We start from the raw sequence: 13,220 nt of genomic DNA on the forward strand, positions 1-13,220 counted from the left end.
ATCGCCGACTCCCCCTCCTTATTCTAATGCATCAAGTTATAACTTAAACCTAAATAAACTATTAGTCTACGAACTTATTTTTTCCAGTTAAATAACAGATTTGTGAATTAATAAGCACCGAATTCGGCGAATATAATCTTTCAACCTGAAAGCTTGCATACCTGAATTGAACGACATAGCAACACGTCACGAAGATAACGAAAAAGATTACGAAGCAATTAAAGCAAAACTTCATTTCTATTCGAACTATCTTTGATAAATTAAACAAAAAAGAAAAGAATATCCAAATGGAAAATAATTCACACATCCTTTTGGGTGAGAGAGAGAGAGAGAGAGAGAGAGAGAGAGAGAGAGAGAGCACGCTTTCCTCACTCGCTCACCTCCAACTCTTCTGCAGCTTGACAGTGATTGGTTTGTTTTCTGACAAGGGAGTTACCAAACTTGGCCTTTTTGTGCCACATTGCTTCGTAGGCATCTGAGGGGGGTTAAAAAGGAGGTGAAAGGCGTCGCCTTTCTCGCCTTGAGCTTGTCCGAAACGGAAGTCGAGAGAGCGCACCTCCTCCCCTAAACCCGCATCGAATTCAGAAGCGTCTCGGGAAGGCGGTCTGGCCGGAGAAGAGGCGCGGCTGAGGCGAAGGGGAAGGAGGCTGAGGCTCGAGTCCGGAGTCTGGAGTCTCGCGAGGCGATCTCTGTAAAGATGAGTCTCTTTGGCCTTCGATCTTCGGCTTTGTTCGCGCATTTGCGGTGATTTTTGGGGGTTCTTTTTTTTTTGGGTTAAGTTTTTCGTTTGTGGCGATCACGGAGATGATTCCAGCCTCTTGAATTGTTGAGGTTGGAGTTTGAAGGAATCAAGAACCTAAATTGGTGGTGGTTATTTGGATTTTTATTTTTTTTAATTTTTGATCCCCTCTGTTGGATCTTGGTAATGGTCGATCGCTATGAGTGTGTTGGGATTCTGGTCATTGGAGATCGAGGTTTTTCCTGGCAGGGCAAAGGTGGGGAGAAAGCTTATGGTTTTATAGTTACTTCTCTCTTTTGAACATTGGGGAGATCTCCTGGAAATTTGGGTTGGAATTTGATTCCTCTGGGTGTTTGTGGGTAGAAAAATCTGATCTTCTCCTTTGTGTTCTCTCTCTCTCTCTCTTGGTGGATTTCTGGTTCATTTTGGGGACCCCCAACCAGAGATCGAGGGTGTTATCTAACTGCATTTGCTAAAAAAAATTGATTTCTTCTCAATTGTGGTACTTTTTATGTGGATTCCACCACTTTCTTTGGAAATGGTGGAAGAGAAGTCGAAAGATGAAGAGACATGCAAGGAAGAGGGAACCGTGAGAATGCTGTTTGAAGAAGAACTTGCGGGTATTGCTGAAGATGGATTTGATGGCTCGAGGGAAGAGCATCAGATATTTATGGAGGTCTTTTATGGAAATAACGCAAACAGTGGAAGTAATAGTTCTGGTGTTTCAAGAGCATCAAACTTTCAATCAGATGATACCACTCATTCAAAACCATTGTTGAATGTAAATAGTGAGAGCTCAGCTTTGATTAGTTACTGTTCCATTAGAGATCCACCTGGTGAATATTCTGAGGGAGCAAGGGTAAGGCCTGGAAAACAAGGTCAATCAGAGTGCATCTTAGAAAGCTCTTCTTCTTGGGCTGGAGTAGATGCTCATGACCCTGTCACCAAGCGGATAAAATTATCATCCCTTGGTCAGTTGAGCTACAATAATGAAGATAACAGACATTATATGACTAATTATGGCTCGGTCAACTTGGAGTCCACAAAAGTTAGTTCAGATGTTCTCCAGCAAGTTCCTCTCCACATTTGCCAAAGTCAATCATGCCTTGTAGTGGAAACTTGTGGCCAACGTATTTCATCTAACTATTATCCACTAAATGTACAGGGAGAAGGGGATGATACAAGTGATGCTGATGATTTTGTGGAGTTAAATATTAAAGACAAATATCAAGTCACGGAATACGACAATAAAACCACTGATGCTAAATCTGTCATGTCTCCTATTTCCCAGGAGAGCTTTGCTTCCGGGCATTTGGTACCTGGTGCACTTGTTTCCCCCATAGAGATGCCTGGAACTCTTACTAGCATGAACCAAAGTCTGCAGGAGTACAGTATTATGAACTTTGACAAAGCCAAGGTTGCCCCAAACAGAGCCTTTATTAGGGATCTTCCAGACCGTCTACGTGCACATGCACATGACCTTCTGCAGGATGCAGGCTGGAAAATTGATCCTCGTGTAAGGAATGATAGGGCTAAGCTGGCTTCTTATTTCACAGCACCTGAAAAAGGACTTGTCGTTACGTCACTCTCTCAAGCTTGGAAGGCATGTGGCCAAAGATTATATGCCAGTTCATTGGATTCAGAACAGGATAAAAATGGAAGGGAATGGGCAGATATTGACACCTTTTGGAATGATCTCATTGATACACTAGCATTCATTGAAAAGAAGATTCAGCTCACAGAAACCTCACTTTCTCTTCTGCAGCGATGGCAGTTTCTTGATCCTTTCATGGCTGTGGTGTGCATTAACAAGAAAATTAGTGTCCTGCGAGAGGGAAGGATCCTTAAAGCTGTCAATAGTTCTACCTTTATAATTAGTGGGAAAAAAAGCATCATGTCAGAGGATGAAAGGACAAAAATCGATAATTGCCTTCCACTAACCAACCTGTACTCATCCAGTTGCACCACTCAGGCTATGCTATCAACTTCTGAACTCAAATGTAAGACAGGAATGACTGAACATTCTACCAGCCACCAGGCTTTGCAACATTGCCATGATATGCAGAGCAGGCGTGAATCTAGGCATGTAAAACAGAAGGTTTGTTGCTGTAGTGAGACACATGAAAGGCTTAACAGCCATGTTAGGCATATAGATAGGGGACTACATGATGCCAAGTGCTTGCATAATAAGGATTCCAAGGAGTCAGCTACTGAACAAAATCGAACAATTGGGCTAGCCAGTAAATTTAATTTTGGACATAAAGATGCTAACAGCAAATATCCAGATAGTTCTGTAAATGATTTATCAGCCAGAATTCCTGATTCTGATTCACTATCTCCAAATTTGCAGCCTGCTAAAGTTGCTTGTGCTTGCATATCCTGCACTGTTAAAGAAAGTAAGCGGAAGACCTTCCTTTCTCCCAAAAAGAAAGTGGGGCTTGTTTGTCGAAAAGCTTCCTGGAATAGTTCTTCTGAAAAAGCTCCACGATTAGAAAGAAATATTCCTTCTGTTTCTACAAGAACCAGCATCAGGGAGGATGCTTATTCAGTGCATAAGGAAGAACTTAATCTGAGGGTTGACTTTGGCATGGAGAGTAGTATTACAGCTGAAAAGGGTGTGAACCTTAAGGCTTCAAAATCTGAACTAGAATCGTCTGCGGCAAAGCCGAACAATGATTCTGTCAAAACGTCACGTAAGAAGTCCAAGAAAATATCAGAAATTGAATCAAATGGATTAAATTGCGAAAGCATTGGTGAGTGCAGAATATCAGGTCGTCAAGAAGTTAAACAATGGATGGAACCTACAAAAGGGGAAATCAACAAACCAAAGAACTCAATTGCCAGAAAAGCAACCTCTATGACCAGATCCAAACCGACATTGGCCTCTTTGTTGACGGACCAGAATAAAGATCCTGATTTTGAGGAATCTTCTCTTGCTTCAGATGATAGCCACATTCCTAAGGAATCACATGGGAACAATGATGAAGCTGATGTGTTGGATCTTAACACTGGTGTTCTTCCTGAAGCACAAAATGCTAAAAAGTGTACCAAGACTAAGAAATTTGAATCTTGGAAAGAAATTGGGCGGAAGAGACCGCATGCGTTGCATGTCAATGATGATGACCTTTTGATCACTGCTATCATTAAAAACAAAGATTTTACCTCCTGCAGTAAATTTTCTTCAAATGTAAAATCCACACAACCAAAAGCAGTGAGAAAACTTAAATGTTCTGGTCGTAAGTTGCTCTTGCATACTTCTGGAAAAGGTGGAAAAACCACTTTGGATAGGAAACAATCCACTTCAGGAGGAAGAACCATGCTCTGGTGGTTGATTGAGATGGGCGTTGTTTCTCTGAAAGATGTTGTGCAATACTGGAATCTGAAGAACAATGCAGTCATCAAGGATGGATGGGTCACTAGGGATGGAATTCTTTGTAATTGCTGCACCAATGTCCTCTCTGTTTCTGATTTTAAAGCTCATGCCGGCTCAAAGCTCCAAAATTCTTCCTTAAATCTTTTTCTTCAGTCTGGCAAATCATTCACTCTATGTCAGCTTGAGGCTTGGTCTGCGGAATACAGAACCAGGAAAGGTCGCATGCGAGTTATGGAGGTTGAAGGGATGGATCAAAATGATGACACTTGTGGAGTTTGTGGTGACGGTGGTGAGTTACTATGCTGTGATAGCTGCCCATCTACTTACCATCTGGCATGCTTGGCTACACAGGTACTTTGCCTGTATTTTAATTATTATGGCATTAAATGTTATCTGATATGTTCTCCTATTTGTAAGTCACACCTTTCCAGCAATCTCCTATATATAATTGAAAACTGAGTTTTTATGCAGCTAGTGTAATCATACTCTTCATCTGGTAATTTTGCTGAATATAGTAAAAGGAAATAGCTACAGTACTATAGTATTGGTTGAGTAAAGTTTCATATTATTTCATGAAAGTGGGGATATATTGCAAATAAGTTGAGCATTTATTTTATTCTAAAGCAGAAACCTACATACCAAAGTCACTCTGTTAAGTATAGAAAAATTGAAGGATCTGGATTTCAAATAGCTAATTCTGCATGTTTGTTTTAGTAAAAAAGGACCATTAGTGCATCTACTTCATGATTTAGATGGACAACAAATGAAGGAAAGAAGTAATACACATTAATTTTTTGGAATGAAGGAGGCCATGGTTTACTTGGTTTCTTCCGAAGGTTTATAAAGCTTGAATAAGGACAGTCTTACCTTAGGATCTTGTGACAGAAGTGAGTGAATCTAGGATATTTGTTGCAGAAATTTGTAAGATGCCTTTGCATTAGATGTACTTATTTAGGGAATTTATGAGCAACTTCTTCATAAATCTAGGGGTAAAGAATCAAAACTTCTTCATCCCTTGAGTAAAGATTGAGAAAAAGGTCAAAAGAAACCAAGAATATTGTTGGAGTTACATTTTTGTTGACACTAAGAGCACTCCAAAATAGCTAAGGAACTTGAAAGGTTGAAACCTCTTTTCCACTAACAACATTCCCACAATTCTGGCAAATGCAATTATGACAATACCAACTACCTTTGGAAAACCCCCGAAAGGAAGTAGAAGTCAGAATTTGACTATTAAATATATTTGACACAACCTTAGATTACAGGTTCATATAAAGTTTTTTTGAATAAAATAATGTACAATTAACTAAATTAATAGTAAAAAATACAATTAACTAAGATAGCACACACCAAACCCCTAAGGGTGGCAATCACTTACGTGACATGAAACGGAAGCCTTTAAACAAGGCATAATTGAAGTTGGGCCACAAATGGATTGACCTTTTTAGCTGGATTATTAAATGGGTCGTGTTCATATTTGTTCTTTTGTCTGTTCGAACTGAAATCAACATGTTAGTTAAATGGTTCAGATCATGTCACCATTAATGACCCAACATCTTACGTTTACTTTAACCTCTCCTATGGAAAAAGATATCCATGTTCGTGCATGCCACAATAATACTATGTTCGTCGATGCTGGTTGGTTCTCCAACTATTTCATTTATCCCATCCTAGTCTTTTCTTTTCTTTGATCTGCATAAGTGCATTATGATGGTTTTGTTTGTTCAGAAATTAACTTCCTCCAGTTAAACGGACCCATTTTTAACCAGCTAGGTTTTTCTTTCTTTCTAAAATTTCCCTATTATTTTATTAGTTAATCACTTAATTGTACACTATTCTCCTCCTATTTTAATATTTCTAATATGAATTTGTAATCTTAGGTTGTGTCAAAGATATTTAAAGTCAAATTCTGACTTTTCCTCTTTTTCCTTTCAGGAGTTTCCGGAAGGTAGTTGGTATTGCCATAATTGCATTTGCCAAAACTGTGGAAATGCTGTTAGTGGGAAAGAGGTTTCAAGTTCCTTATCTATTTTAGAGTGCTTTCAGTGTGAACACAAATGTAATTTCCACAGCGCGCTTGGTTTCTTTTGTCCTTTTTCTCAATCTTTACTCAATCATAATTATATAATTACATAATTACAGGCAATTGCAAATTTTGTGGCTTATTTAAATATTTCATGGATCTATAAATCCTCATAATTTTCCCTTCCAAATGAAGTTTCCTTAAGCCTAGCTTCTTGTCATTCCCAGATCATGACACTTGCATAAAGGAAAACATCATGTTCAATGCGGATATGGGATCTGACTCTTGGTTTTGTGGGATAAATTGTCAAGAGGTATGTTTATTTTAGTGCTTTGGAATTATGTATATTGCTGATTGATTATCGTCGAAGAATCTGGATTGTTTTTGAACAATTATTCATTAAGTTACCATGAGTATACCTGTGGTACATGTTGAATATACATATATGCATTTAATTTTGCTCAAAGGTGAGGAAATGACAAAGAAATCTGGAGTTCTATTTGTTGAAGTACAAAAAATCATCTATCTTTAGGTGCAACAATTTGATTCTCCCCTTCTCAGGGTTGTGATTACTTCAGTATCACCAGTTTTATGTATGACTGGCAGGAAAGTGGTTGTCAGTGCTTGCAGAGAATCTTTTAACACAGGCATGACCATGCATCCTTTAGGTAAATGTACTGTTTAGCTGGCCATATAGCTGCATCATATTGCTTCTGTCCTTGTGTTGTGCTCTTCGAAATTGAAAATCTGGAGGAATGGTAGGGGTCGCTAAATATTTCAGTTGCCAACTACTAGACATTTTCTAATCGACTAATACTTAGATGTCTTAGTAACTAGATTAATATGCAGAGTTGCCTGGATTGGTATGATTGTTTCAGTAAACATCCTTGTTTAATACTAGTGAAAGTCAAGCAAATGCTACGTACTTGCCTGCTAAATTAGTTTCTTTTTCTTTTTATGGTAGGCTCTTGAGTTCTTTCTCTATTTCTTTTGTTGTTGTAACATTTAAAAAAAAGGAAAGACAAAAGCAAAGTAATTCTTTGTGGTGCATCAAATCATCAATCACTAATAGAAAACTTACGCCAAATTAACTATAAATTAATTTGGAATTTGTTTGATATTTACATTGACCTTAATTGGATACGACATTGAAAAATGAAGCGCCTAACTTTTACCTGGACTTATCTTGAGAACTAAATAAAGAATGTGCTTTGCTATGGTAATACTTTCAAAAATATGGTTGGGTTTAGAAATTCTCTCACGTTCAACCATATTCACATTTTGATCTAACTTAGGAATATTGGCAATTTAATAAGTACTAAGATTTCCAATAGTGGAGTACTGGAGTGCTTTTTAAATTAGTATTTATAACATAATGAAAGCTAGTTTTGTTATTTACCTAGTCCAGCATTTGACTGATTGTTTCTATTCAAATGAGCTAATGGCTAATCACAATTATATAAGATATTATAGTGAAAAATAACTGGAAATAACAAATTAGAATATTATTGTATTGTGTGATAACTCATGCAACATTAGATCAAAACTATGCTTGTTCAAAATGATATGTAGGAGGAACTTCTTGATAAGCAAATCTACTATATTATGTCAATAAGGCCAGTAGATTTTCCTAACAGGTAGGTAAAAGAAGGGCAAAGGTGACATAAAAACAGAACTTGAAGTGAGCTATCAAGAGGATTTCATTTCACTTATTCCTCATGGGCCTACATGGAGGTCCTTATTAAGTCTGGTACCTATGGGCATTCTGGTTGATGATGCTCTCACCAGTACATGGATCTAGGGAGAGCATGATTGAGTGCAATCTTAACCTCGCTGCTGCAGAGTCTGTCTCCCTGGCTTGAACCCTTGGGCCACATGGTACAACAATGACAAGTGTGTTACCATCATACCAAGTGACGCTCCCTATTTGGTGCCTACAAATACTTTGAATTTCCTAAATCACGATCATCATAGTTATTGAAAATGTTAAAATAAAATGAAAAGAATTACGTCTGAACCTTTATGATATGACAGTTTTGACCCTTCGTCTTTCTAACAATTATTCTTTTCTAAATAATCTTTCCCATTATATCTAGAGGAATCTCTTTAGAATAGAAAATAGGGTATTTTGCAAACTATATCTTACATTTTATTTATATTGTAATTCACATCCTGTTTTTGAAAATTTTTTACGTGACTCTTCTTCTTTTTTTTTCTATAATTTTTATTTGACACCCTAACGTTGACCAAATTACTGAAATACTTCTCTGCCACCTCTCCTCCTCTTTATCCTTCCACCATCTTTCTCTAACGACCTCTTCTCACTATCGTCGTCGCCATCACCTTCCCTCGTCTTCCTCTTCCCTCATCTTCCTCCTTTTCTTTCTCTTCTCCTTCCCTCTCCCCTTCTACCTATCATTGCTTCGATTGAAGGTTCGTTGAAGAAGGAGTAAGCTGATCATCTCAACTAAATCTGATTTGGGAATCTAAACCTCCGGCTTGAACATGATGATGTGGTGAGAATGGTAGGGAAGATGAGAGAGAAGAGGATGAAGAAGACAAGGGTAATTTAGGTATTTTATAAATTATTTAATATATTATAACGAGATATTTTTTTGTTGGTATCGTGCAAGTTAACTTAGTGTGTTAAATAAAAATTATAAGGAAAAATGAGGGATCAAGTTATAACATTCTCAAAGATGCGGTGTGAATCACAGATAAGTCAAATGTAATGTGTGCTTCTTAAAATTCCCTATAAAATAATTGCTAGTAAAGATCTTTGAATAATTGACTAATTCTACAAAACAATCATTACCTATCATTTGCCATAAATTGGTAACACGTGATATCCTTTTGGACCTTTTTCTTAAGTTGGGCCTATCTTGTGGATTTTAAATATCATGAATTGAAGTATTGACTAATCCTGATCTGTATCGCTGAAATAGATTGGCCAATATGACCGATTTAGCTGATCCCCAATCGAAACATTTGAAAAGCAGGCCGATATGGTCGATACGTATCATTTTTTCAAGCAGCCGACCTGATCTTGAAACTGATACTTAGAACCTTGCTAAATATCTATCATTGCGTATATAGCAGGCCTACCTTGTGGATTCTAAATATCTGCCCTTGTGTATATATCATTCCTACATCAACTACTTAAAAGGGTTGGTAAAAGGATAAAAGCTCAATACTCACATGCTTCTATTGTAACAATCATTGAAACATTGAGATAATAGCTAGAGAAAAGTTGTGTTTATAATCCTTTTTTGTATCTGTACCATAATGTAGAAATGGAAACTTGAGTGTAAACTTTCCCTATTTGTGTTGTTAGACATAACCGATAGTCTTGTTAACTGAACTACTTCCATTGTGGAGGATGATTTCACAGACAAGTCCATAATGAATAAAATCTTGGAGCTGCCCCTATTGTTTGTCTGGCATACAATCACCTATCTCTGCTCAATGGTCCACATCCTTCCCTGATAGATTACCTTTATCCCAACTTTTTTTCTATGTATTAATGATCTGTGAGGAAGATAGAAAAGCAACCTTCCCTGCCTGACACCTTGCTTTCCTTGTTTAGTTTGCATTTAATGATTAAGGAATATTATGCTGTTATAATGATTTCTGCCACCTTTCCTCTTCTATTCTCTCTGCTTGATCATTAATAACATTTTAGTGTAGTAAACTTGAAGGAGGAAGGTTCTGCTGCTTCCTTCCTTCCGTGAGAATTGCTAGTTCCTCTTCTGCTTTTCTTTCCTTCGCTTGTTTTTCTTCTGTCATCTGTTGAAGGATACAAATAATAGACTAGTATGGACACCTGGACCGGAGCTGACAAGCTGATAAGATAGCTAATATAAATCTAGTAAAACTCACATGGTTTTCCGGATCGGCCAATCCAGACTCTCTCTTTCACTCTCTCTTCTCACTCTCACTCTCGCTCTTTTTCTTTCTCTCTCTCTTTCACTCTCTCTTCTTTTTTTTTTCTCCTTACCATATATATAGTCATTAGTTTTCTTATAGAAAAATCTAGTTTCGGCGAACTCCGGCGACATAGATCTAACTCTTGCTAACTCCTATATATAATTTTTTAATTTTATTTATTTAGTTCTCTCTCAGTTTTTTCATTTTTTTCACTCTCTATCTTTTTTTTTCTTATCTTTTCTTCTTTTTCTTCTTGTTTATTGCACCATAATTTTTCTTTCTTTTGATTGGTTTCTTCCACTTGCTCTTTCTAATCTCTTCTTCTTTTTAGTTTTTAATGCACCATATTTTTTCTTTCTTTTTTTCTTTATTTTGTCATTTTTTTAAACTTTAGAAATTTTTCTGTATTTTTAAATAATATTTAAAATTTATGTAATGAAAAAAGTCTGATCCGATTCAGGCGATTGATACGGTCAATTCAATCGATACGTATCGTTTTTCAGAAGACCAATCTCGATTCTGATTCTTATTTTTCGAACCTTGAGTAAAAGGATCTTGATGTACAAATTATATACCATAAGGCTAGACTAGAGTAGAATTTTCAGCACCACATCAACAAAGTGGTTACTTCTTATCCGCCTAATTATTATGATGTTCAATTAGTTAGGTAGTGGTTTCATACCTGACCTAAGTTAGCCTTACAGCTGTAATGCTGTCTTGGCGGAATCTAATGTTGTGAGATCATTGATCAATGGTTAATAATATGCTTATCTCCAAATAAAAGCCCTATGGAAAAGTTTGGTGGCTTATTGAAGCACCCAAAACAATTTGAGGGCTTTCTGAGAACCCATATGGGCTGTGGAACTAATGTGTTCATGAATGGTACTTGTAGTTGCCACTGTTTGTACTGGGAAACCCTCTGCAGTTTAGTGGAAGTAAAAAGATACTTATAGCCTTCTTATAGTTGGAGTCTTCGAGACAGTTCATTTTTCCAGCAACATGTGATCAGATTGAATGAAATTTAATTTTGAGAAAAACAAAAAAAATTGAACTAGCATATGTTTCACATTACCCCTCTAGAATTTGATGCTAAATTTGTATCCCAGTAGAATCATTCAGGATAGGGACTTGCATGAATGCTATAAAAAATTAGTTGGCCCTTGGCTATCTATGTAGTTGTTGCAGTTTAGGCTAACCGCTAAATGCTCCAGGAGCAATGTTTTTGAAATTTCTTTAGTCATGGTTCATATTTATATGACAGATAATTGAGTGTTTTGAATGTAAGAAAGATATTTGTCCATTTTATAATGCTATTGCAAAACTTTCTTCAATAAACTTTCCATAATAAGGTACAAGAGTTGTTCTTATTTTTTAACCTTTGCAATTCTGTGTATTTTAAAATGACAAATCTTACCTTCCATTCTGAGCATACCTTCCAATTCCAGGTAGGTTAGATGCATAAAATTCCAGGTATTTGAATGTTGGGTATCTCCATCATGTTCTAGTTTGTCCAGAATAGATCACATAAAAATTTGTGAACTGAGAGAGGCAAAAGTAATAGGATGTGCTTGTTCCTAACTTCCTATCTTCCGAGGGTTGTGGGAAGTGAGGAAGGTGTGCCATGTGGCTGTAAAGATAGATCACTTGATACTCCCTCTGGCGAATGGCCATACACTAGCAGTGCGTTGTACAAGTATTCTTTTGTTTCCCTGGTCAACTATACTGCTTGAAATATCACTGATAATGTTGCAATTTTCACTTTCTGTCTTCTTTAACCATTCCTTGAAATTACCACCAACTGCCTTTTTGCAACACTTGCATAATAAAGAGATTGGAGGTTCTTGAAAGTTTCCAGCATGATTCCTGAGAACCATCATACAACTTCTTTCTAATCAGGTTGATGCGTTCTAGATGTCACTTATTAGTTCAGAACTGTCATCTTTCTTTTTCTGGTGCTAGCAGATTTACATTGGCCTGCGTTCTCGGGTTGGAGTGGTTAACAGTCTCGATGATGGGTTTGCATGGACTATTCTCAGATGCAATCATGATGAGCAAAAAGTTTACTCAGCACAAAAAATTGCGCTGATGGCAGAATGCAACACAAAATTAGCAATAGCCCTGACTATTATGGAGGAATGCTTTCTTCCAATGGTTGATCCAAGAACGGGCATAGACATGATACCCCATGTCTTATACAATTTAGGGTAAGGTTTTACTGATTATCTTTACCTGATTTTCCACTTCTATGATCTTACAGCTCATCAAAATGCTCTACAAATTTTTGACTATTCATCTGTTTTGCTTTCTCTTTTTGCAACTTGGAAGGAGGTTCATGTCTCGTTCTTTAACTGGTTTAGTGCTTATGATATTGCAACTCTGTAACTAAGTCTAATTATACTTGATGGCTAACACCCAAAGTCTTCTGAATTTAGTTGCTTTCCTTTCCCTATGAGCATATATGTTCACTCTGATAAATTTCTGATGCAAGTTACTAGCTAGTCATTTTATAGCCAGGTGTTGGGTTGTTAGAAAATTTAGAAATGCATGGTAATTTTTAGAAAGGATCACTCATATACCGTGAGACTTGGATTAGATGTCCAGATTAAAGAAAGTCCTATTTACATGTCTGTATACGTCAGCCAATGAGATAACCTCCAATGTTTAAACATTATGAGAGAATCAGAGACAATCCCCAGTTTTAAAATATTATAAAAAAATTATTATGATGAGTTGGTGGACTGATGTAAACCTGATGAGAAACATGAAAGAGATGCAGGCTATATTATATTGAAGCAGGCTATAGTAGGACATATTGGGTTGATAGAGAAGTCAGGGGGAAGAATGGAAAGAAGAGATGGAGAAAAGCCAAATAATCTTAACAAATTCATTATAAACTGTAATATGTGGCTTTTGGATTTAGATCTTCTCTCTCTTTTTTTTTTCTCTCTAATAGGACATATTTGGTTGAAAGAGAAGTCAGGAGGAAGAATGGAATGAAGAGATGTAGAAAGCCAAATAATCTTATTAATTATAATTTATAAATTCTAATATGCGGCTTTTGGTTTCAGATCTTCTAACCTTTTCTCTCTAACTAGAAACTATCAAAGACTTTTGAGTGTTGAATTATGCTTTAACCCGTTGTTTGCTTTGAATTCAGG

General features: G+C 36.8%; 1 protein-coding gene across 7 annotated transcripts in view; it reads left to right on the forward strand.

Moving 5' to 3' along the window:
* The first annotated feature begins 445 nt into the window (after positions 1-445).
* The window catches only part of LOC140768589 (increased DNA methylation 1), a 29,145-nt gene continuing 16,370 nt past the window's right edge, over positions 446-13,220 (forward strand). For all 7 annotated transcript variants that reach the window (XR_012105781.1, XR_012105783.1, XR_012105780.1 and 4 more), the window contains exons 1-4: positions 446-4,463; positions 6,048-6,171; positions 6,363-6,448; positions 12,025-12,266. Coding sequence is in view for 1 of the 7 variants with exons in the window: in XM_073108921.1 (XP_072965022.1) it covers positions 1,251-4,463; positions 6,048-6,171; positions 6,363-6,448; positions 12,025-12,266 (3,665 nt within the window). In the remaining 6 variants the exon portion in view is untranslated. The remainder of the gene's footprint in view (positions 4,464-6,047; positions 6,172-6,362; positions 6,449-12,024; positions 12,267-13,220) is intronic.

The sequence above is a fragment of the Typha angustifolia genome, chromosome 10, assembly GCF_048772165.1.
Source record: "Typha angustifolia cultivar Huaian chromosome 10, ASM4877216v1, whole genome shotgun sequence".
NCBI lineage: Eukaryota > Viridiplantae > Streptophyta > Magnoliopsida > Poales > Typhaceae > Typha > Typha angustifolia.